This window comes from Oncorhynchus nerka, linkage group LG9b, assembly GCF_034236695.1.
Source record: "Oncorhynchus nerka isolate Pitt River linkage group LG9b, Oner_Uvic_2.0, whole genome shotgun sequence".
In the NCBI taxonomy this organism is placed as follows: Eukaryota; Metazoa; Chordata; class Actinopteri; order Salmoniformes; family Salmonidae; genus Oncorhynchus; species Oncorhynchus nerka.
This window is the reverse complement of record NC_088424.1, coordinates 16,387,652-16,410,705: the sequence shown is the minus strand read 5'-3', so window position 1 is coordinate 16,410,705 and position 23,054 is coordinate 16,387,652. Positions and strand designations below refer to the sequence as shown.

Sequence of the window (23,054 nt, the reverse complement as noted above, 5' to 3'; positions counted from 1 at the left end):
TTGATTGGAGTGGTGAATGGGAGAAGCTTTTTGACTGACATGACTTGTTCAATGAGCCTCCACAAAAACTTCTGAATGGGGTACAACTCCCAGCTAGCACACATAACGTTCTGAGAACCATATGTTTCTTAGAGCTTGGTGAGAACGTGGTCATCCCTATGGTTATTTTTGCCTTCCCACAACTTTCTGGGAACGGTGCAGGATAGTTGCTGGCATTCTCAGCACATTTAAGGAATTAAGGAACTTGACAAAAAAAAAAAAAAAAAACTTGGGTATTTCATTACCTTAACCACTAAAAGTCTAAGCCGGGGAGGGGGATTTCGTTTTTTGGACACATATTTAACCAATTTCTTTTGTTGCTTCAAAACTACCTTCATACTTCCATTCATATTTTAAACCGGTACCCGGGTAACCTTCAGATGAGTCCTGTGACACTTGTGGGGTCGTAGAGCAAAACGGAGTCCCCCCTTTCCATAGTGGGGGTCATATTAGTTTGTAGCCCAAACGGTTCAGACGCTACGAACCGGAAGTTGACACATCAACCGGTACCGACTTCAGATGAGTTCCGTGGGGCTTGTGGGGGTCGCTACAAATGTCCGATTTTAGGGATGTCTCCTGGTCTGACAAACAATGCTGTAGCCCTGCCACTTTCCACCGCAGATGCTGAAGGCCAACATAGGCAGATGTGGTGGATTGGGACACAGACCATGTAACAACAACAAAAACGTATCTCTAGCTTAAACTGGCAGATTTTGAAGGGGATTTGTTTATCATGTTAATTAGATTGACTCACAGGTGTGTCAATAGAGTCCTATGGATTTTTACAGAACGTTTCCTAAAAGTTCAAATATGGTAACATTTAATTTAAATTTTGGTAATGTTCCAGGAACGTTCACCAACTGGTTTAACATTGGGAATGTTCTCGAAGGGTTCAGAGAACATTCTTCTCAACAACATTCTTCTGTGGTACCATCAGTACTTCACCATACCATTTCCTACAGTTTTCCTCATGGTTCTATTTAAAGTCATGTTCTCAAATTGTTCCAAGAAAGTTTAGAAACAATGTTCTTTTATGGGAATTTCAGTAGGCTACTTCAGCATAATGTTTACTATCAGTTTTCTCATGGCTCTATTTAAAGTCATGTTCTCAATTTATTTCGGGAACGTTTAAAGCAAACTTTCCTCCAAAAAAACACAAGAAAACTTTAGTCATGTTCTGAGAACATTCTAAGAATGTTACTTAAAAACATACATTCCGTTCTCAGAACTTGAAGACAACGTTCCATAAAAACCACAAGAAAAGTTTTCAAAGAACGTTCTACGAATGTTATTTAAAAACATGTATATTCAGTCCTCAGCATCAACGAAACTCTCTCTATCCTCTATCTTGTTAAGTGTGTTCAAGTGTGTCGGTTGCGCCCACGAATTGGCCACACCTGATCTTAATAATGAGTGCTTTCTTTTGAAATGGGTTCTGTTTGAATAGACAAAAATTAACAGCATCGTATGCTTAAAAGAACATTGCATGCTATCCCCATCTTCATAGTGCAGTGGACTAATTCCATGGATAGCGAACATAAGATCGTAGGTTTGAATCTCAGTGATTCCGTGTCACAATAATAAAGAAATGTACTTGCATGATTGATGCCTATGGAAATGAATTTCCATGTGTCCTATCTGTGCTTGGAGTTTAAAAAAAAGTGAATCCAAAATAAGATAGTAGTGTTATTAAAAGTCGTATTGAAACATTCAGTGAAAGTATTAAGGAAGTTATTCAAAAACCGTTCTCAGAGCGTTAATAAAACCTCCCAGGAAAACGTTCTCAGAACCAGAGTAAAACGTTCTCAGAACCTCCCTGCAACCTAAAAATTAACTTACGCAGAACAGGCAACATTTTCACTTCTGTTCTCGGAATGTTTAAAAAACGTTCAGTTTTACCAGTAAGGAAACGTGGATTCGTTCCCACAACCAATGTGAAATCAAAACACAAGTTCCCACAACTTAAAAAAACAAAACATATATGTTAGCTGGGGTGGCTGTGTGTATGTGTGTGCGTGCATGTGGAAGTGCGTCTGCGCGCGTGTGCGATAGAGAGAGAGAGTGATAAAAGAAGGGGGGCATTTGACACTCATGAAGTTATAAATAATGTCTTCACACAATTGTACTTTCTTTCGCCACAGACAACTTTACTGCACTCCAGGCGTCACACCCTGCTGGGTCGCATAGCTCCTTCTATTCTAATTAGTGCACTACTGTCTAAATACTACAATAAATCCCTGTTTGTAAAATCACTGTGCATAGCAAACAGTGTGAGTGTGTGTGTATGTTCGTGTGTGTGTTCTTTCACAGGCAGAAAATGGTGTATGTGCAATTCTGTTATGAAATAGTCACATCATAATGAAGCAATACATTGGTGACTGGTGACTTACAGGGGGTAGCGTAGCCTTCACTAAAAGGCGCATCTTCATCCATCAACATGGTTGGACCATATAGCCTTTACCGTTGATGACTGGAGGGCTGATCGTGGATCAGATTCTGTGAAAGCAAAAGCTCGGGAGCACCACAAGACTCAACGCCTTGGACCCGTGAGGTCACTACAGAAAACAATCGGCCAATCAAAATGCACCCTCAGCGCCCCTGGGATTCGCCTTTCTAAGCCAATCAGAGGCCTGGAAGGACTGAGGAGAAAGGAGAGCAACAACTTATAAAATGTTTCACTTCCACCCATCTTCTCAATTCAGATAAAGTGTCAACAACAACTCCAACTAAGCGGCCTTTACTTTCAACAGAGGCAAACATTGCTTTGTCAATATTTTCACACTCCACGTTGAATATCGACAAATGCACCATTCTCCAAGGATTTAACTTGTGGTTTTTCTTGCATGTTGTTATTTTGACGAAGCAACCCGTGGAGGCTGTCCTGTTGCTCCATCGAAGCCAACGTGTAGGCCTTTAAGCTATACGTTTTTGTGGATCCCAGAATATTTCAGAAGTTTACGGGTTGGTGTTGATTTGGTCGAGAGCAAGGCATCGTTGGCGGAGTTTTAGGAGACATGACAGCACTAGCGGGGGGCATACCGAGGATGATGCGCCCGAACCCACACCAAAACTACCCGCGGGGAGGCTACTCTCTGGAAGGTAGGCTATTGCAAATGGAACCAAGTGCATGTTTCTTGCGTATTGGAAGATTTTGTTTGTTTGTTCATGATTCAATCAGAAAGCAAGTGTTGATATTGTGTCAACTTTGAACAGCTGCAAAACTGTTGTTCATATCTAAATAATTGTCTTAGTGTGGCCTTTTAACAGACAATTAACAGTAGGCCTACACATGAACTAACATTTTGACAAGTGAATCAAAGTTGATGTATTCCCTAAATGTGTTGGCTGCCTATTGGAAACTGTAAGTAGCCTACACTAGCCTACTAAGCCATAAACAGTTTGTAGCAATCCCTGGTTCAATTGAATTAACATAGTAGCAGTTGATATCAAAACATCAACAATGCTCTTGTTATAAATGTTACATTGATTTACATTGTGCACCATCCATTAAGTCTAACCTATGTAATAGCAAGAACAATTAAACATTTAGCAAAAGACCGAGATCAAATGGTATGTTATTAACATATTTTATTGCAACAGGTCTCTCTTGAAAAATATAGCCCCTTTCACTGAGATAGGATAAATAAACGTTGAATAAATAAATATAGGCCTGATTGTTTAGGCTTTTTTTTTGCTGCTGGGGTTGACTTTTGTTGTTGTTATTGAATGAAATGCGTTCCCTCCGTCCAGTCTCTACCCCGTTAGGCCAGGGCCGGGTGAACCAGCTCGGTGGGATGTTTATCAACGGCAGACCCCTGCCCAACCACATCCGCCACAAGATCGTGGAGATGGCCCACCACGGCATCCGACCCTGTGTCATCTCCCGCCAGCTCCGAGTCTCCCATGGATGCGTGTCCAAAATCTTGTGCCGGTACCAGGAGACAGGCTCCATCAGGCCCGGGTCCATCGGAGGCAGCAAACCCAAGGTGAGGGTCCTAGAACCGGACTGTATAGCAGCGATGTCTCTGTCAAGCCCAACTTAATGGGCTGCACCTCAACATGCCACTAACAGGATACATGTAATTGGGGATGACAGGCCGTTAAACTAAAATGATATATAATAATTAACAGTTTTGTGTGGTATAATTTATTGTCATATGCTATTCATTATTCCGAATACATATTTAATTTATAAGACCTTATTTTATGCGCACTTTTAGCACCATATTAATACAGACTGTCAAAACATGGGTTTTGAAAACGATCAGGTAAAAGATAAAACTCAACAGAACTGTATAGCCTATTAGGCACAGTGTAGCCTAATTTAAAATTAAAATAAATAAATGTGCAATTGCAATCACAGGCCTAATGAAATGTTTCCTTGCATCCTTGCCACTTGAAGCAGACAACAACCCCAGATGTGGACAAGAAGATCGAGGAATACAAGAAAGACAACCCGGGCATGTTCAGCTGGGAAATCAGGGATAAATTACTCAAAGACGGGATCTGCGACAGAAACAACATCCCCTCGGGTATTTACATTTTTTAACTAATAATTTATACCTTAAAGATCTACAAACCAAACATATATTATAATTATCTTAACCAGAGCATAGTGTCCAATATGTAAATGTACGCTACTTAACTAAAATCGTATAAGCCTACATAAATATTATGCGTTTGCATACGCCTAGTAAAAAGTGCAGGAGAAGATAGCCTATAGGTCTACTAAAGTCATAAAAGCATATAAAAATGACACCCCTATTGCAACAACTGTAAACATTCTGAAAGTTTGAAAATATAAACAGATATAAATAGAATTTTGTGAAACATTATTGCGAGGTGAAAACCAATCAACAGGTGCTAAGACAATATGCATTGGATGTTGGCACTTTCATCAATTCAAGCATGATTTTTTACTAATAATTGATCACTTATGTATTTACTTTGAAAGTGAGTTCAATCAGCCGTATCATGCGTTGTAAATTCGGGGGAGTTGGAGGAGAAGATGAGGAGGACGATGATGAAATCCAGAAAAGGGAATTGGAAGAGAACGAAAGACGAGCGAAACACAGCATCGACGGCATCCTCGGGGATAGATGTGAGTAATGGTTTTAATCAAAAGCAGTGCAAAGCTTTGGCGATGTTGACTGTAAGGCCACGGTTTCCTTATTGGACAAGGGTGCAATTTTGGTTTAGAAAATAATTTTTATTTCAGAAGTATGGAATGCTTCTTTTCCTCTCTATTTTCTATATTTGGTTGTGATACAATATGTGCTGAGATGTTGTTTAGAAGTTGTTAAAAAGTCGGTTAATTCGTTGGCCACTTGAGACAGTTGAAAATTGGGAGAAATGGGGAATATTACAAATGTGTTGTTGTCTCTTGAAGATGCTGAATTAGCAAATAACCTGCATATTACACTAAATTCAGATGGGTACGGCCTACATAATGTGCAGAGAAAAAAATGCAGAATTGAATTAGAATACCCATATAATGCGATAAATGGAAATATAATCATGGACCATTACTATTTAATTAAATACCTAAATCGTTTACTAAATAAAAAAAAATGGACGCGTGACTCTGCGTTTAACTTTTTTTGTGGTTGGTTTGTCAAGCGGAATGATTGTTGTGCAGATATGAGATAGATATTGAATTTTAAAAAACGAATATTTAAGCATTTGAAAATAACAACTATTTTGGTGGTTTTCTGCAATACAGGCCTAGCCTAACTTTATGAATATGGACTTTTGAGTTGCATGCCTGTGTTTATACTAAACGAAACTTTTGCTAAAGGCAAACGTTTCCATATGAAGTTGATCAAACATTTGCCCAACTGTTCCGTCCCCCATAAAAAAGACGGTTCCTCCGCACACAATCGGACACTTGAGGATGAACTTGCCGGACAAAGGCGAGAGAGTCTATTGAGACTCACACTTCGGTTTCAGGCGCACAAAGGCCTGCTATAGCAAGCGGCTCAGTGGTGTACAAAAAGACGCCAAAGCTTTTCAAAATGTGTAGAGAAAGGGAGAAAAAATGCGCTGACAAAAGGCTGGGAGAAGACATTATGGACCCGCAATGAGCGATGAATAATTCAGATAACACCAATGGGCAACTCCGGCCGGTTTTATAGACTGCGCGCCGAGAGAAAATGGCCGTTTTCAACGACAAAATGTTCATTTGGAAACTTTTTCAGCGTCAAGAGATGGGTTTGCTATTCAGACTCAGAGAGAACGAGACAGCATCCTATCTCTCCCTATGACCTGGATTTTCCCCGAACACCTGTTGCTTGGTGACCTGTTGGTTTTTCAGGAATGTAGGCTATACTTTCAGAAACTGACTTTTTTAAACATAAAATTTTAGAAATGTGAGCAAAGCCTATTCCAAGTTCATAACAAGGTTTCGGAAGGGACACATTGCCTGTTTTACATATTATTATGGGGGGGGGGGGGGGTAAAGTCTTTTCACTTATAGCAAATACATATCTGAAGAACTCAACCATTTTTTAAAACACATTTTCCAAGCATCCTCAAATGATTAGGCTTTCTTATCGCTCTTTTACTCATGTGTTTAGACTCGTTGCGCAGGAGGCATGGTCTGCTTACTACTCCTTACATCAGTCATCGCAGTGTAAACCCTTTCTAGTAGATTAAACTCAAACCTTTTATTTCTTCCCACTTTCATCTAGGGACAAAGCCCGCCCGGTCCTCTTCGCCCGCGGCGCGCGCATTCATGCCACATGTATAGCCGCTTTCCTGCCCTTTTCCAGGCGAGGCATCGCGAATACAGATCAGGATAGGCAATTTACTTTGTTAACCTTTTAAAATGTATTCTCTCAGTTTGGTTAATACTTTTCCTGCGGGGTTGTGACAAATTTGTCCATCACAATCTATAGCCCATTTATGGAGATGTGATAGTACTCTTTTGATTATGGTTGTGTTTCGATATCTGATATTATTCCCCTCCATTTTCTCTGTTATCTATTCGTGCTGATGATGCCTTGTTTAGATAGATTATACAGGCTTGCAGATATTGTGAGAGAGGTGTATGATTAGGATATAGATATTGTAAGTTAGGAACAGCCAGGCATGATAAAACGTTGCAACAAGTGTGCACAACAAGTTACATTAAATTGTTATTACGACCTATAGATGTATCACAGTATGATTTACAGCCTATTTATTTTAAAATATGCCAAACGTCTGAACGGACAAAAAGTTGTTGTTTTTATGTGTTATTTAGATTCAAGAAATATAGTTGAGTGTTTTGGGAAGAATTTGTCAACGTATTTTCCTTTAATTCAGTACCTCGACCCCTTGTTACATTGCCAGACTAATCATCTTAATCTTATCCACAATGACAACATTAACTCATTAGCTCAGAGTAAACTCAAGTGTTGATAATGGCATATCTGAAATGTTGTCTACTCAAATTATATTCCAATTCAAACACAGTCCAATGATTACTTTCCCTTTTCCCTCAGTCTGCAATGGCCATATGTAATTCTCTTATCCTCTTGTGTGTGCCTGTGGAAGTAGTTGATCTTGTTGTTTTCGTTTTCCTTTAAAGCTCTTCATTAGAATGTGAAAAGGCTGTCTTGGGTATGGAGAGGGTGTCTTCTGGCCAAATATTGATTAAGTAGGTGTTTGTAGAGGCTATTGTTGCAGGAGAGAGAGGACTGTTTCTCTCTGCCTCTTTCGCCACGGCCTCCATTGTTGGCTACCCTTAAGTGCAGAGATCAAAGCTGCTCTGTTTTGATTTATTTGTCTGGGAAAAGGCCACTGTTGAGTTCAGTGGGATAAAGTAGCTATACTGGGACCAGGTAGCTACTACTAGATCTGCATGACATTACAGGGCACCTAGAGCATTCTGGGAAAGGATGCCCCCAAGCAAATGGTAAATGTTGCGCTTTTAATCAGGAAATGAATCTGATGTTAAACGATTGCAGTTCCTGTTTAAGAGGTATAGTTGAGTTCAGGGGAAACAAAATGTTAAATGTATAAATTCGATTATTTATATATAATTAAGAATGTTATGGTGATTGACCAATTATTTAACAGTAGTTAAAAAAGAAAAAAAAGAAAGAAATTGGGGACAGTAAATACTTTCTATTAGTATGAACACATTCATTTGGTGCAAAATTTGTCTGCAGAAAGTGCTCAACCTTGTCAATCTTGCATGAGCAAATTACATAAATGATACCAGCATGGAAGTGGTCTCCTAAACTGAATGAATGGTTTCATGTTAATTAATCAATAAATACTGGCACATTAACTGCCTCCTAATGAATGACACCACCTTCCTCTGTTTATGACTATAACACCAACGGACACCCCTTTAGCCTCATTTAGCTAATTAAAATAACCAAAGTCATGAAAGAGGAGTAGCCTACTCTTGCAGATTCCATTTATGACAATGGGGGGGTTTGGGGGGGAGAAAAAAAGAAAAGCTCAGAAATACAAACAGTCAAAGGGATAACTTATCTTGAAAGGGAATCCCGCGGTGCCAAATTGAATAAGCCCAGTTCTTTCAAATCTGCCATGGTGAACGCAGTCAACATGTAATAATTGGTTTCATTGAGGCACATTCACAAAATCTGCTCCCATTCTCCTGGCTCCATTGTCCTGGAGCAGGCAAATAGCCAGGGGGACAGGAGGAATCAAGTGCTGACAAAACATGAAAGATTTAGCTGCTTTTGTCAAAGAAACTGAGTAGGACTTTGTTTGTGTAAATAAAATGGGAAAACTGGCTCCCCACTACTTTGGCATGGACTGAGAGAGTTTGGAGAGAGAGGAGAGAGAGGAGAGAGGGGGGGGAGAGAGAGAGAGAAAGAGTAGAGGGAAAGAGAGAGAACAGAGAAACAGAAAAAAGTGAGAGCCATTTTTAAACGTGGCATGCATAGACCGTAATATGCAAACTGCAATCATTCGGTTGAAGCTAGATCTATAGGGAATCATATCAATGGCCGCTATGATTTGTGTATTTCCACAAACCCTATAAACCAATTAGAATGTTTCATAATGTCTTTTCTCCCAGGGCATTCAGAAATTTCAATAAACGCATGTCTCTCACTCACTCAGTAATAGCCGACCATGTCAGGAACCCCCCCCCCCCCAAAAAAAAAAACCTCAGACACAACAGCGGAAACCTTTAGGGAAGTTAGGCATTGATTTTCTATAACGTTGTATATTTGTCAGCGGTCCGTGCGTTTCTACGCTGTCTTAGTGAAGCAGAGGGATTGAGAGATGGAGAGAGAGAGACTATCTCCAGTCATAACAAACAACAGTGCCTCATTGCGACCAGTGGAATGTTTTCTACCAACTACTTTCCATCTCTGCCTCCAGGCAGAGCAGTGGAGAAATCCAGGCACTGGGATAGAGAAGAGAAATAGCTGGGTCTTGACTCTGTGTGCGATCACTGGCTGTCTCCCTGCCTGGGTTATTACTACTTATATAAACCCAATTTAACTGTACTGTGACAGTATGCCACACCAGAAATCCAAATTCACAATACCTGGAGTATAGCAGCTCTTTCTTGGAGATTGATGTTGGATGGAGGGATCAGAATTCATTCAGGGCTGAGAGTTTTTATTAACACCAATAGATGAATAAATGATGTATCCCAGATCATTTGGTGTTTGGTGTCATCACAAGTAGTCAAACATAGAGGCAGTTTAGTGTCATACACATTTTTGATTAACTTATGTGTTTGGTCTTAACCTTTTCCACTTGGATTTCTCCTGGTGTTTTTTTTGGATCAAGTTCAAATGAAAGTTCGGTTTTTCGAAGTTGTACCTTATTTTTGACTTCTGTAGTGTGTTGTCGTTTCCTGCGAACCATTTTATAAAATCATAAGCTCAGCTATTAAGTAAGAGACGTCCAGATTCTCCTGGCTTGCATACTTAGAGAATGTACACTACCGTTGAAAAGTTTGGGGTCACTTAGAAATGACCTTGTTTTTGAAAGAAAAGCAACAATTTTTTCCCATTAAAATAACATCAAATTGATCAGAAATACAGTGAAGACATTGTTAATGTTGTAAATGACTATTGTAGCTGGAAACGGCTGATTTGTAATGGAATATCTACATTGATGTTCAGAGGCCCATTATCAGCAACCATCACTCCTGTGTTCCAATGACACGTTGTGTTAGCTAATCCAAGTTTATCGTTTTAAAAGCTAATTGGTCATTAGAAAACTATTTTGCAATTGTGTTAGCACAGCTGAAAACTGTTGTACTGATTAAAGAAGCAATAAAACTGGCCTTCTTTAGACTTGTTGAGTATCTGGAGCATCATATGACTTTTTCTTTGCAACTCTGCCTAGAAGGCTAGCATCCCGGAGTCACCTCTTCACTGTTGATGTTGAGACTGGTGTTTTGCGGGTACTATTTCATGAAGCTGCCAGTTGAGGACTTGTGAGGCGTCTGTTTCTCAAACTAGACACTCTAATGTACTTGTCCTCTTGCTCAGTTTTGCACCGGGGCATCCCACTCCTCTTTCTATTCTGGCTAGAGCCAGTTTGCGCTGTTCTGTGAAGGGAGAAGTACACAGCATTGTACAAGATCTTCAGTTTCTTGGCAATTTCTTGCAAGGAATAACCTTCATTTCTCAGAACAAGAATAGAATGACGAGTTTCAGAAGAAAGTTATTTGTTTCTGGCCATTTTGAGCCTGTAATCGAACCCACAAATGCTGATGTTCCAGATACTCAACAAGTCTAACGAAGGCCAGTTTTTTTGCTTCTTTAATCAGTACAACAGTTTTCAGCTGTGCTAACATAATTGCAAAATAGTTTTCTAATGAACAATTAGCCTTTTAAAATGATAAACTTGGATTAGCTAACACAATGTGTCATTGGAACACAGGAGTGATGGTTGCTAATAATGGGCCTCTGTACGCCAATGTAGATATTCCAGCTACAATAGTCATTTACAACATTAACAATGTCTACACTGTATTTCTGATCAATTTTATGTTATTTTAATGGACAAAATATTTGCTTTTCTTTCAAAAACAAGGACATTTCTAAGTGGCCCCAAATGTTTGAATGGTAGTGTATAAATACAAAAGTATGTGGACACCCCTTAAAATGAGTGGATTCAGTAATTTCAGCCACACCCGTTGCTGACAGGTGTATACAGGTAGCACACAGCCATGCAATTTCTATAGAGAAACGTTGGCAGTAGAATGGCTTTACTGAAGAGCTCAGTGACTTTCAACAGGGCACTGTCATAGGATGCTACCTTTCAAACAAGTCAGTTTGTCAAATTTCTGCCCTGCTGCAGCTGCCCCGGTCAACTGTAAGTGCTGTTAAGTGGAAACTGTTGAGCAACAACGGCTCAGCTGCGAAGTGGTAGGCCACACAAGCTCACAAAACGGGACCGCTGAGTGCTGAAGCCCATAGCACGTAAAAATCGTCTGTGCTCAGTTGCAACACTCACTACCGAGTTCCAATCTGCCTCTGGAAGCAACATGAGCACAGTAACTGTTCGTCTGGAGCTTCATGAAATGGGGTTCCATGGCAGAGCAGCCGCACACAAGTCTAAGATCACCATGCCAAGCGTCGGCTGGAGTGTTGTAAAGCTCGCCGCCATTGGATTCTGGAGCAGTGGAAATGCATTCTTTGGAGTGATGAATCATGCTTCACCATCTGGCAGTCCGACAGACAAATCTGGATTTGGTGGATGCAAGGAGGATGCTACCTGCCCCAATGCACAGTGCAAACTGTAAAGTTTGGTGGAGGAGGCATAATGCTTCGTGGTTCGGGCTAGACCACTTAGTTCCAGTGAAGGGAAATCTTAACGCTACAGCATACAATGACATTCTAGACTATTCTGTGCTTCCAACTTTGTGGCAACAGTTTGGGGAAGGCCCTTTCTTGTTTCAGCATGACAATGCCCCTGTGCACAAAGTGATGTCCATACAGAAATGCTTTGTCGAGATCAGTGTGGAACAACTTAACTGGCCTGCACAGAACCCTGACCTCAACCCCACCGAACATCTTTGGGATGAATTGGAACACCGACAGCGAGTCAGGCCTTATATTGCCCAACATCAGTGCCCGACCTCATTAATGCTCTTGTAGCAGAATGGAATCAAGTCCCCATAGCACTGCTCCAACATCTAGTGGAAAGCCTTCCTAGAAGAGTGGAGGCTGTGATGGCAGCAAAGGAGGGACCAACTCCATGTTAATGCCCATGATTTTGGAATGAGATGTTCAACGAGCAGGTGTCCACATACTTTTGCTCATGTAGTGTATGTTAGCGGTGCATTGAAAAGCATCCCCCTCCCTATTCACTCCCTTATTTATCTCCTCTCACCCTGGCTATACACACCACATTTACTTCAGCCTATGTCAAAGCATCACTCTCAAGACTTTCTCTCAAGAAAATCCACACTGGTTTATCTGCAAGTGAATACAGGCTCTATGCTTCATTAAATCCTCTTTCTGTGCTGGCACCCGCATTGTGAGGACTGTGATATTAATTCAAAGGACAATTAATGAATGCAGGCCAACTTTGAAGTGAGGGAGCGGGGTCCTGCCCTGGGCCTGCCTCTCGTCGCTGATGGACTCCCGTCACATTCTCCCCACTGCCCAGAGAGACAGTTTGAAGTGGCTGAAAGAGAAAGAGAGAAGAAGAGAGAAAGAGAAGAGTGACCAATAGAAGGTCAAGGGGAATGCTCTATTTCCTTGGAAGTATTAGCTAAGCAAAACTCTGTGATGGTGGAGGATAAAGGAGTTCGGAGAGAATGAGGTCGGGGGGGAGGGGGGTGAGGGGCGAGGGGAGTTCTGTCAAAAAAAGGTTTCGATACAATGAGATAGTTAATTGAGTAAAGCCAGACAGCGTTGTCAATCACTTAACTTGGTTTAGCCTTGCTTCTATTATTTTTTAAGAGCGGTTTAGTTCGGCGCAGAATGGAATGGACACGGTAGAGTCATTTCGTAGCTCTTTTTAGTCGTGTTTTCTCACGGAAAAGAGCAACAAAAAAAAAAGTCTGCTTTTGTTTTCGCGTCTTGATGCATCTCGATTAGACGCGAACATTATCCAAGCACGATGAGATATGCCTAAAAAATTCAAAAAAGATCCGAACTTTAAGATAAAGAAACCAGGACAGACAGACTAACCAGTAAAAGGAGAAACAGAAAGAAAGACACGTCACAGCCTAGAGAATGTGTTATGGAAAAGAAGAGAAACTGAGGAATGCCACGGTGGTTGAACTCTGGCCGTTCACTGCCTATGAAGTTTTTGTGGAGGGGTGATGTTGGCCTGTAAAGGGGTCAGCAGCCCACCTCCGCTCCTCTCCTGCCCCCTCCCCTTTATGACAGTACATGGGGGTGTAGTTTGGCAGGGTCAGAGGGCGACTTAGGGTCACTGCCTGTTAAAACTATCTCCTCGTCAGGAAGAGAAGGTTAAAATAATGTTTAGTTCACCATGACAGCTAATGGACTCCCGCTCTATTTCTCTGGGCTATAGAACATATTACATAGTCATCCAATATTATAGGAATCTTGTAGGTTTTTCTGATATTATTGGATGTGTAAAGCTAAAGTGAATTGGAATGATGCTGGTGGTTGCTTGGTGTGAGACTATGAGAGTAGGCCCAGTAGGCCCATTATGCACCTGGGGAGCGGGTGGCTTGGGCGGCTGGGCCAGGGTGGGTCGGTGCTGGGGGGGAGCGTGTGGCAGACTGGCCTGTTCATGTGGCCCTGCATGGGTACTGTGCCACTGCTTTGTCCCTTCTTTGGGGGTGGCAATGCCACCGTGAAACTGTCACCTCACTCCACCCCACTGGAACTAAATAATAAGATGCCCCACACTGGGCCCACATAATGCCCTGCACAGGGCCGTTTGGGGCTTTTTGCCACTTCAGCTATATCAGAGAGTGATACATCTTTTTAACGTCATATAGCTGACTCTCTTTGTGTGTGATCTCCACAGCCCGCTCTCCAATCGCTCTCTCTCTCTTGCTCTCTCGCCCTCCATCCCTGCTCCATCCCTCCTCCTTCGTCCCTTCCTCCCTCATTCCCAGGCAGCTGCAACAGACTCCTGGGGGCTCCTTAGCAAGTCAAGTGAGAGCCAGGCCCCACTCCCCTCTTCCTCCCCATCCTCCCCTCTTTCTCCTCCTTTTCTCACCACACTGTTAACTCCAGCTGGGGCCATAAGCTGTCAGTTAACCATTATACCCTGTGTGCATCTGCTGGGTCTAGCCCTAGCTTTTCCTTGTCACGCCTCCATGGCGATGATGTACTGTTTTATTCAGTGAGTCGGCCATCCAGTCCTGCTCTCTGAAAGGGCCAGATCTACTTCCCTGTGCAAATAACTAGTTAATTTGTCTCTTCTGCCTTTTGTTTTGGGTGCAGGGGAACACATGTCAGCATCTCAATTACGCTCTCTATTAAGAGCCCCTAGAGGAAGGGCCGCCCGGCCCTACGACCAGCCCCGTCATAAACAGCCCCATATGGCCCTCTCTCTAAACCCTTTCTCTCTATTTATACCTACTGTATCTCTCTTTTTCTGTTGCTTTCTGTCTCTTTCTGGATTCTCTCTCTCCTTCTATCCGGCTCAGTCCTTCTGGCTCTTTCTCTAATCTCTTTCTCCATCAGTCTCCTTCAATCTGCCTCTTTTTCTTCCTCTCTCCCTCTCTTTCTACATCTTTATTCTGAGATTGCAAAATCAGAGCGTGTGTATTGGTGACTGTGTGTGTGTGTGTGTTTGTGTGTGTGTATTGGCAACTCTTTGTACGGGTGTGTTTGCGTGTGTGTGTTTGTGCGTGTTTGTGTGTGTGTGTGTGTGTATTGGCGAGTCGTGACTCTGTGTGTGTGTATGTGTGTGTCAGCCACTATGTGTGTGTAATATGTGTCTCCTCGTGTTAACATCTCAGAGTAGGGTGAAGAGGGAATGCTTGCCAGGGTGTGTCTTGGCCACTGGACTCGACACAGTCAACAAGCCCAGTCAGTCCCTATTTGAGGTCTGGTCTGTGTGGAGGTTTTTCTCTACTGTTAAATACTGTTCTGCTAGAGGTGATTGTAATGGACAGCGACAGTCTGACGGTTTGCATCTCCGTGTGTGTGCCATACCTGTCTGCTTCCTGGATCCATAAACCATTTAGTTTAGTTAAGGTTTGTGTGTGTGCTTTTGGCAATGTCAGTCCTCTGTAAATCGTTGTGGGCGTGTCTGCATGTGTTAGCGCGGGTTTCTGTGTAAACGGCATATACATTTTTATACGACTTTTAAAAAAAACTTTATTTAAGAAGAGAGTCATGCTGAGACCACGGTATCTTTCGCAGATGAGCCCTGTATACACATCAATGCACAATTACACTATACATACAGTTGAAGTCTGAAGTTTATATACACCTTAGCCAAATACATTTAAACTCTGTTTTTCACAATTCCTGACATTTAATCCTAGTAAAAGAATTCCCTGTCTTAGGTCAGTTAGGATCACCACTTTATTTTAAGAATGTGAAATGTCAGGATAATAGTAGACATAATGATTTATTTCAGCTTTCAGAAGTTTACATATACTCAATTAGTATTTGGTAGCATTGCCTTTAAATTGTTTAACTTGGATCAAACATTTCAGGCATTTTGGCCCATTCCTCCTGACAGAGCTGAGGTCAGGCTTTGTGATGGCCACTCCAATACCTTGACTTTGTTGCCCTTAAAGCCATTTTGCCACAACTTGGAAGTATGTTTGTGGTCATTGTCCATTTGGAAGAACCATTTGCGACCAAGCTTTAACTTTCTGACTGATGTCGAGATGTTGCTTCAATATATCCACATCATTTCCCTCTTTATGATGCCATCTATTTTGTGAAGTGCACCAGTCCCTCCTGCAGAAAAGCACCCCCACAACATGATGCTGCCACCCCCGTGCTTCACGGTTGGGATGATGTTCTTTGGCTCCAAACATAACAATGGTCATTATGGCCAAACAGTTCTATTTTTGTTTTATCAGACCAGAGGACATTTATCCAAAAAGTACAATCTTTGTCCCCATGTGCAGTTGCAAACCGTAGTCTGGCTTTTATATGGCGGTTTTGGAGCAGTTGCTCCTTCCTTGCTGAGCGGCCTTTCAGGTTATGTCGATATTGGACTCATTTTACTGTGGATATAGATACTTTTGTACCTGTTTCCTCCAGCATCTTCACAAGGTCCTTTGCTGTTGTTTTTGGATTGATTTGCACTTTTCACACCAAAGTATGTTCATCTCTAGGAGACAGAATGCGTCTCCTTCCTGAGCGGTATGATGGCCCATGGTATTTATACTTGCGTACTATTGTTTGTACAGATGAACGATGTACCTTCAGGTGTTTGGAAATAGCTCCCAAGGATGAACCAGACTTGTGGAGGTCTACAATATTTTTGGAGGTCTTGGCTGATTTCTTTTGATTTTCCCATGATGTCAAGCAAAGAGGCACTGAGTTTGAAGGTAGGCCTTGAAATACATCCACAGGTACACCACAGGTAATTATGATACATCCACAGGTAATTATGTCAATTAGCCTATCAGAAGTTTCAGAAGCCATGACATCATTTTCTGGAATTTTCCAAGCTGTTTAAAGGCACAGTCAACTTAGTGTATGTAAACTTCTGACCCACTGGAATTGTGATACAGTGAATTATAAGTGAAATAATATGTCTGTAAACAACTGTTGGAACAATTACTGGTGTCACGCACAAAGTAGATGTCCTAACCAAAGACACTGCGCTAACTCGGCAGCTAACACAGGCAGTTTTTCATGGAAACGAATCCATTGTGATTTAATGATAATGTAAATATTAGCTACAGTGGTTAGATAGTTTGGAGGAAGTATTTAGTGTTGTGTGCATTGCATCTGTGCACTTAGCTAGCTCCCATCCCATAGCCTAAATTGCATATTAATTGTGACTGGCTCATGCCCCCCCTATTTTTTCTTTTTTGTTGTCACTCCTGTTGGCTCCCCCCACGTGGGGATTCGTGCTCTCTGATTGGCTCAAAGTCAAGTTGTTGGCTACTGACGTGCATTGCGATTCTAAAAGTAGAAATGTCAGATTCGTCGCCAGTGGTTTGGCACCCAGCAGTTACCGCTTTTGTTCTAGCAAAAGAAGGAATGGCCTCCCACTGTGATAAGTATCTATTGGCAGTGAGATTCTCGGTGTGTTTCATGCTCGAGAGGGAAGCACTGTCTAACACAAACTACGTACCTGTTGAAATCTACATATCCATCTATCCTTACTGTGTCGCTCTGTCAACCTTATTCAATGAATCCTTTATCTACTGGCCTTACACGTCCTGGTCCTGCTTTGTTTAAATGTCTATTTTAGTGGCTAATTCAGCAGCAAAACCAATTTCCTCCTCAGGGAAAATAATCAATTTTTGCGTTAATTTAGATTATTGTCAGAGGCACAGCCAAACTGTGGAGTATTTTGTATTTTCAGCACCCTAGCTCCAGGGTAAAATTTGATTTGAGTGTTGAAGTGAGGAGGTCCCCTTGTGTGTTCAGTATCCTCTTCTCCTGTTTGTTGATGGGAATGTGTGGGAACCCTGTTGCTCTAGGTTCCTGCGTTTGCGTCAATGTTGCCCTCTCGTTGTCATCCGCCACGGGCATCGGAACGTGGTTGGTTGTGGCGGGAGGAAGAGGGAAGTGGAGTAATGGAAATGGACATGGTGGAAGGGACAGTTTTAACAATGAGTGGAGCAGAATAGAGAGCAACCCCACTTGTACTTCTTATTCTTCTCTCTCTCTCTCTCTCTCTCTCTCTCTCTCTCTCTCTCTCTCTCCACCCCTCTCTCTCTCTCTCTCTGTCTCTCTCTCTCTCTCTCTTTCTCTCTCTCTCTCTCTCTCTCTCTCTCGTTCCCTCCGTAGCACCCCTTCACCTCTGTCTATCTTCTCCAGGTGCATTCAGCTCCCATCAGTTACCCCCACCCCCTCATCTTCTCAACTCCACAACCCCCATGCCCCCACCAACCCCCATGCCCCTCTGGCTATAGATGGAAGGTGGGAGGGATTGGGGTGGGATGGGGGGGTGGGGGGGTGCTCCCCTGCTGTGCCCCTCTACAGCCCCAGTGGCCCCTCTCTGGCCCTCTTTGTGCCCCCACAACCCCCCTTGCCTCGCTCACCCATCCAGACCCCCATTCCCTCACTCCCCTGCTGGGCAGGTGACAGGGCCCTGAATGCGGGCCGGGGCAGCCCTGATGGATTCTACAGATGGAGCGTGGAAATCAGCCCAATAGAGCCCTGCCACAGGCCTTTCCCCTCCGCCATACAAAGGAACCCGGGCCATAACACTCCCAAAGAGAGAGATGGAGAGAAAGAGACGGAGAGAAAGAGATGGAGAGAACGAGAGAGAAGGAGGGCCAAAAGGATGACAAAAGTAACACTGTCATTTTTCATTAAAGTAGAGGCCGTGATGGAGTGTTTTCGCGGTAGTTACTAATAAGAGAGAGAGAGAGAGAGAGAGAGAGAGAGAGAGGGGTGGAGAGAGAGAGAGAGAGAGAGAGAGAGAAAAGAGGAGTGCACCCCCACCCTGCAGTTAACATGATACAGTGCTGCTGGGGAGCTTTTCTCTCTTCTTAGCTAATTTTCAGCTTTCTTTTGGTCTCCTTCTTTTCTCTTAGCTCTTCTCAGCTTGTTTTCAGCTCTCTTTCTGTCACATTTTCTCTCTTTCTTCTATCCTTTAAATGGCAATGACCATGATGTGTGTATTTGTTTATTGGTTTGTTTGGTTTTTATCTTGTTTATCGCTTAATGAATCCGTTTCTTGTTCTGTGAATGTTTTGAGTAACAAGTATAGTTGCTTTTGGGGCAGAATAATTTGGGGGCAGAATTTGAGACTATTTGATAGTTTAGGACATAATAGCATAACAATAGAATTCATGTAAAATTCACTGCAGAAAAAAATGATTTACTATACTTGATCAGTTTTTCAGTTAGGGTTGATGCTGTGTACATACCTCTCCTCAACATTGCTGTCAAAGTAACACAAACATCCCAGCCAGACCAGTATTCCAAATCATGGCTCAAAACTTTCTGCCCTGATGGATATTTACTCTTCACATCCAACAAATCTCCCATGAGTCTCTCTGCTCTCAATGCTCTGTCCGGTGCCCCTGGTCTGAATCTAATAAAGAGCTCTTCCCTGCGTTGGAATCTTGTTTCGGCGCTCCAGAGCCACAGCAGAATTCCCAGAGCTCAAATCCCTGTGTAATGCCTGGATGGGCTCTCACTGGCAACCAGCACAAGCATTTCCTGTTCGGCTCCAGAGAATGGCACTGAGGAGACGGGAGAGACGGGAGCCCCGCTCCCCTGCCTGCCTGGTTCTCTACTTTTAATTAAACCTAAATCTGGAGAGGAGAGGAGAGAGCGAGGAGAGAGGGAGAGCTGAAGAGAGGGAGGAGAGAGGGAGGAGAAAGAGAGAGCTGAAGAGAGGAGAAGCGTAGAGGAGAGGTTACCTCCATTAACCATGCATCCACACCATATTCTCTCTCTTTCTCTCCAGCTCTTTCCTCCTCTCTGATGCCTCACTGAGAGACACGAGGTGGTCTTGGTATGGGTAATACTATTATTACAATATAACTGGATTTGCCTCTGCTTTTAGGTGGATGTTTGGGTCTATGAGACATACAAGCACAGACTCAGACAGACCCCTATTTAAAGCTCTGTCCCACCTTCTGTCAGACTTCATGATTAGAAGGTCCCTCAGGCAAAGAGCTCAAGGGAATGGAATTTAACCCTTTCTGTCTGTAGCCATCTGTGTTGGAAACATTGTTATAGAGAAAAAGCAACGCGTGAAATCAGAGGTTCTAGACACAGCAGACAGATGCATGTGTGTGTGTGTATACGTTTATGTGTGTGTGTGTGTGTGTGTGTGTGTGTGTGTGACGAGTGCATTGCAGACACGTAATGGTGGACAATGGGTGGCTGTCACGCTAGTTTGAGGACCCTAATCATTATTTAATAGACAGCTAGCCTCCCCCCATACGCTGCTTTAGTCTTTCAGTCTCCCAGCCTCAAGCCTTCATTCACCACTCTTCTGCTGAATTAGGCCTTAAAAGCCCTCTCCGTCTCTCTGTCTGTCTGCCTCTATATCCCTCTGTCCCTCTGTCTGTCTGCCTCTATATCCCTCTGCCTGTCTGTTTCTATATCCCTCTATCTGTCTGTCTGTCTCTATATCCCTCTGTCCCTCTGTCTGTCTGTTTCTATATCCCTCCATCTGTTTGTCTGTCCGTCTGTTTGTCTGTCCGTCTGTCCGTCTGTCCGTCTGTCCGTCGGTCCGTCTGTCTGTCTGTCTGTCTGTCTGTCTGTCTGTCTGTCTGTCTGTCTGTCTGTCTGTCTGTCTGTCCGTCCGTCTGTCTGTCTCTATATTCTCCTGTCCTTCTGTCCCTCTGTCTCTCTGTCCATCTGTCTTTCTCTATATTCTTCTGTCCTTCTGTCTCTCTGTCCTTCTGTCTCTTTATCCATCTGTCTTTCTCTATATTCTCCTGTCCCTCTGTCCCTCTGTCTCTCTGTCCATCTGTCTTTCTCTATATTCTTCTGTCCCTCTGTCCTTCTGTCCCTTCTGTCTCTCTGTCCCGCTGTCCAGCAGCCCTCAACTGAGCAAACAGATGAAAGACACAATCTGGGATTACATTTTCATACAAAATGGTGATATCCTACTTTGGCCAACAGGTATACGACTCCTTTAATCCATGTTTAAACGGACTACTGGTCTCTCTGGGCTCTCTTTTGATCACCTTAGGATCCACTGGGGCCTGTGTGGAGTTTAGAAGGGGGAGTTGAGGATCAATTTAAAGTGATCCCACCCTGTGAAAGCCCTAAGGTCACATCATAGTGGGCGAGAACTAGATATATTATTCCCTGACCGCAGGAGCTACCCAGGTCATACTATGGGCCCTAGTCATTACATTACATTGTAGGATTTATCCCAAGTCTTTGACACCTGTTGCTTCTGTGTGTCTCTCTAATAAAAGTCAAGGGTTTACTTTACATTCCAAGTCTTAGAAATACATTTTGTTGCCCCCCTCCTCCATTCAAAATAACAGCTTTCCTGTTTCGTTTTTCTAACCGGCCAATCAGAATAACCATGATCTGTTATGTGTTTGCAGCCAGCCACTCAGACGAGGGTTCGGACGTGGACTCCGAGCCGGGCCTGCCACTAAAGAGGAAACAGCGCCGCAGTAGGACCACCTTCTCAGCCGAGCAGCTGGAGGAGCTGGAGAGAGCCTTTGAACGAACACACTACCCTGATATATACACCAGAGAAGAGCTAGCTCAGAGGGCCAAACTCACAGAAGCCAGAGTTCAGGTTAGTAAAGACGTGCTCAGATGCACACACACACACACACACACACACACACACACACACACACACACACACACACACACACACACACACACACACACACACACACACACACACACACACACACACACACACACACACACACACACACACACACACACAGACACCAGTTGTACTGGGATGTCTTTAACCCCTGCCGCCCCATACACACACACATTCTGGAGGTCTTTGTCCACAGTCCCAGGGGCCCAATCTGGTCTGCGACTGCTCTGTGATCTGCCGGGCTGGAGATTCCTGGGGATATGTGCAATATGGGTGTTAAGCTGGCCTGGCATGGTGCCATTCACCCCCTCCAGACATCAGTCACATGTCAGCTGTACACACACACACACACACACACACACACACACACACACACACACACACACACACACACACACACACACACACACACACACACACACACACACACACACACACACACACACACACACACACACACACACACACAGGCCTCACTGTATTCTCAGATATAAAAGTTTCCTTTTTTGACATCTTTTGTAAAAAGATATCTATTAAAAGCAACTAAAAAAGACGCCAGAATTAGAGATTCTTTATTAAGCCATTAAAGTGATTTCATTGGTTTATGGGTTTGTCAGGATTCCCCAACAGGCGACCCATGGGCTGGAGATTTTAATTAGGCCCCCAAGTGTTCAAAACAAAAAAATACAAAGAATATATTTACATTTGTATATCATTTTCAGTGTTGGACATAAAAGACTGTAAAATCCCCAGGAAATCAGCTCAAAGTGATTTTAATTGAGTCTGTTCCCCAATATCCCCACGCATAAATAGAGAGGCAGACTGTATGTCATCGTATCCAAGTGGGATCCAGATTTGAAAGGATTTTGTTTTTGTCAAAAACTGTTTGCGATTCTTGACGTTAATTTGCAGTGTTCAAATTATTTCTAAGTACAGTTGAAGTTTAAAACTGGTTTTTCAACCACTCCACAAATGTACTGTTAACAAACTATAGTTTTGGCAAGTCGGTTAGGACATCTACTTTGTGCATGACACAAGTAATTTTTCCAACAATTGTTTACAGACATATTATTTCACTTACAATTCACTGTATCACAATTCCAGTGGGTCAGAAGTTTACATACACTAAGTTGACTGTGCCTTTAAACAGCTGAAAATTCCTGAAAATGATGTCATGGCATAAGAAGCTTCTGATAGGCTAATTAACAACATTTGAGTCAATAGGAGGTGTACCTGTGGATGTATTTCAAGGCCTACCTTCAAACTCAGTGCCTCTTTGCTTGACACAGTGGGAAATTAAAAATAAATCAGCCAAGACCTCAGAAAAAAATGCAGACCTCCACAAGTCTGATTCATCCTTGGGAGCAATTTCCAAACGCCTGAAGGTACCACGTTCATCTGTACAAACAATAGTACGCATGTATAAATACCTTGGGACGACGCAGCCGTCATACCCATCAGGAAGGAGACGCCTTCTGTCTCCTAGAGATGAACTTACTTTGGTGCGAAAGGTGCAAATCAATCCCAGAACAACAGCAAAGGACCTTGTGAAGATGCTGGAGGAAACAGGTACAAAAGTATCTATATCCACAGTAAAATGAGTCCTATATCGACATAGCCTGAAAGGCCGCTCAGCAAGGAAGAAGCCCGTGCTCCAAAACCACCATTAAAAAGCCAGACTA

At 42.8% G+C, this 23,054-nt stretch overlaps 1 protein-coding gene across 2 annotated transcripts in view; it reads left to right on the top strand.

Moving 5' to 3' along the window:
• The first annotated feature begins 2,737 nt into the window (after positions 1 to 2,737).
• Positions 2,738 to 23,054, top strand: part of LOC115114343 (paired box protein Pax-3-like) — a 35,840-nt gene continuing 15,523 nt past the window's right edge. Inside the window, exons 1-5 of one of the 2 annotated variants that reach the window (XM_029642494.2) lie at positions 2,738 to 3,138; positions 3,790 to 4,025; positions 4,445 to 4,571; positions 4,994 to 5,140; positions 21,134 to 21,333. In XM_029642494.2, coding sequence (XP_029498354.2) covers positions 3,054 to 3,138; positions 3,790 to 4,025; positions 4,445 to 4,571; positions 4,994 to 5,140; positions 21,134 to 21,333 — 795 coding nt within the window. In that variant the 5' untranslated portion in view covers positions 2,738 to 3,053. Of the gene's footprint in view, positions 3,139 to 3,789; positions 4,026 to 4,441; positions 4,572 to 4,993; positions 5,141 to 21,133; positions 21,334 to 23,054 lie in introns of both variants that reach the window. The other variant, XM_029642493.2, reaches the window with a different exon arrangement.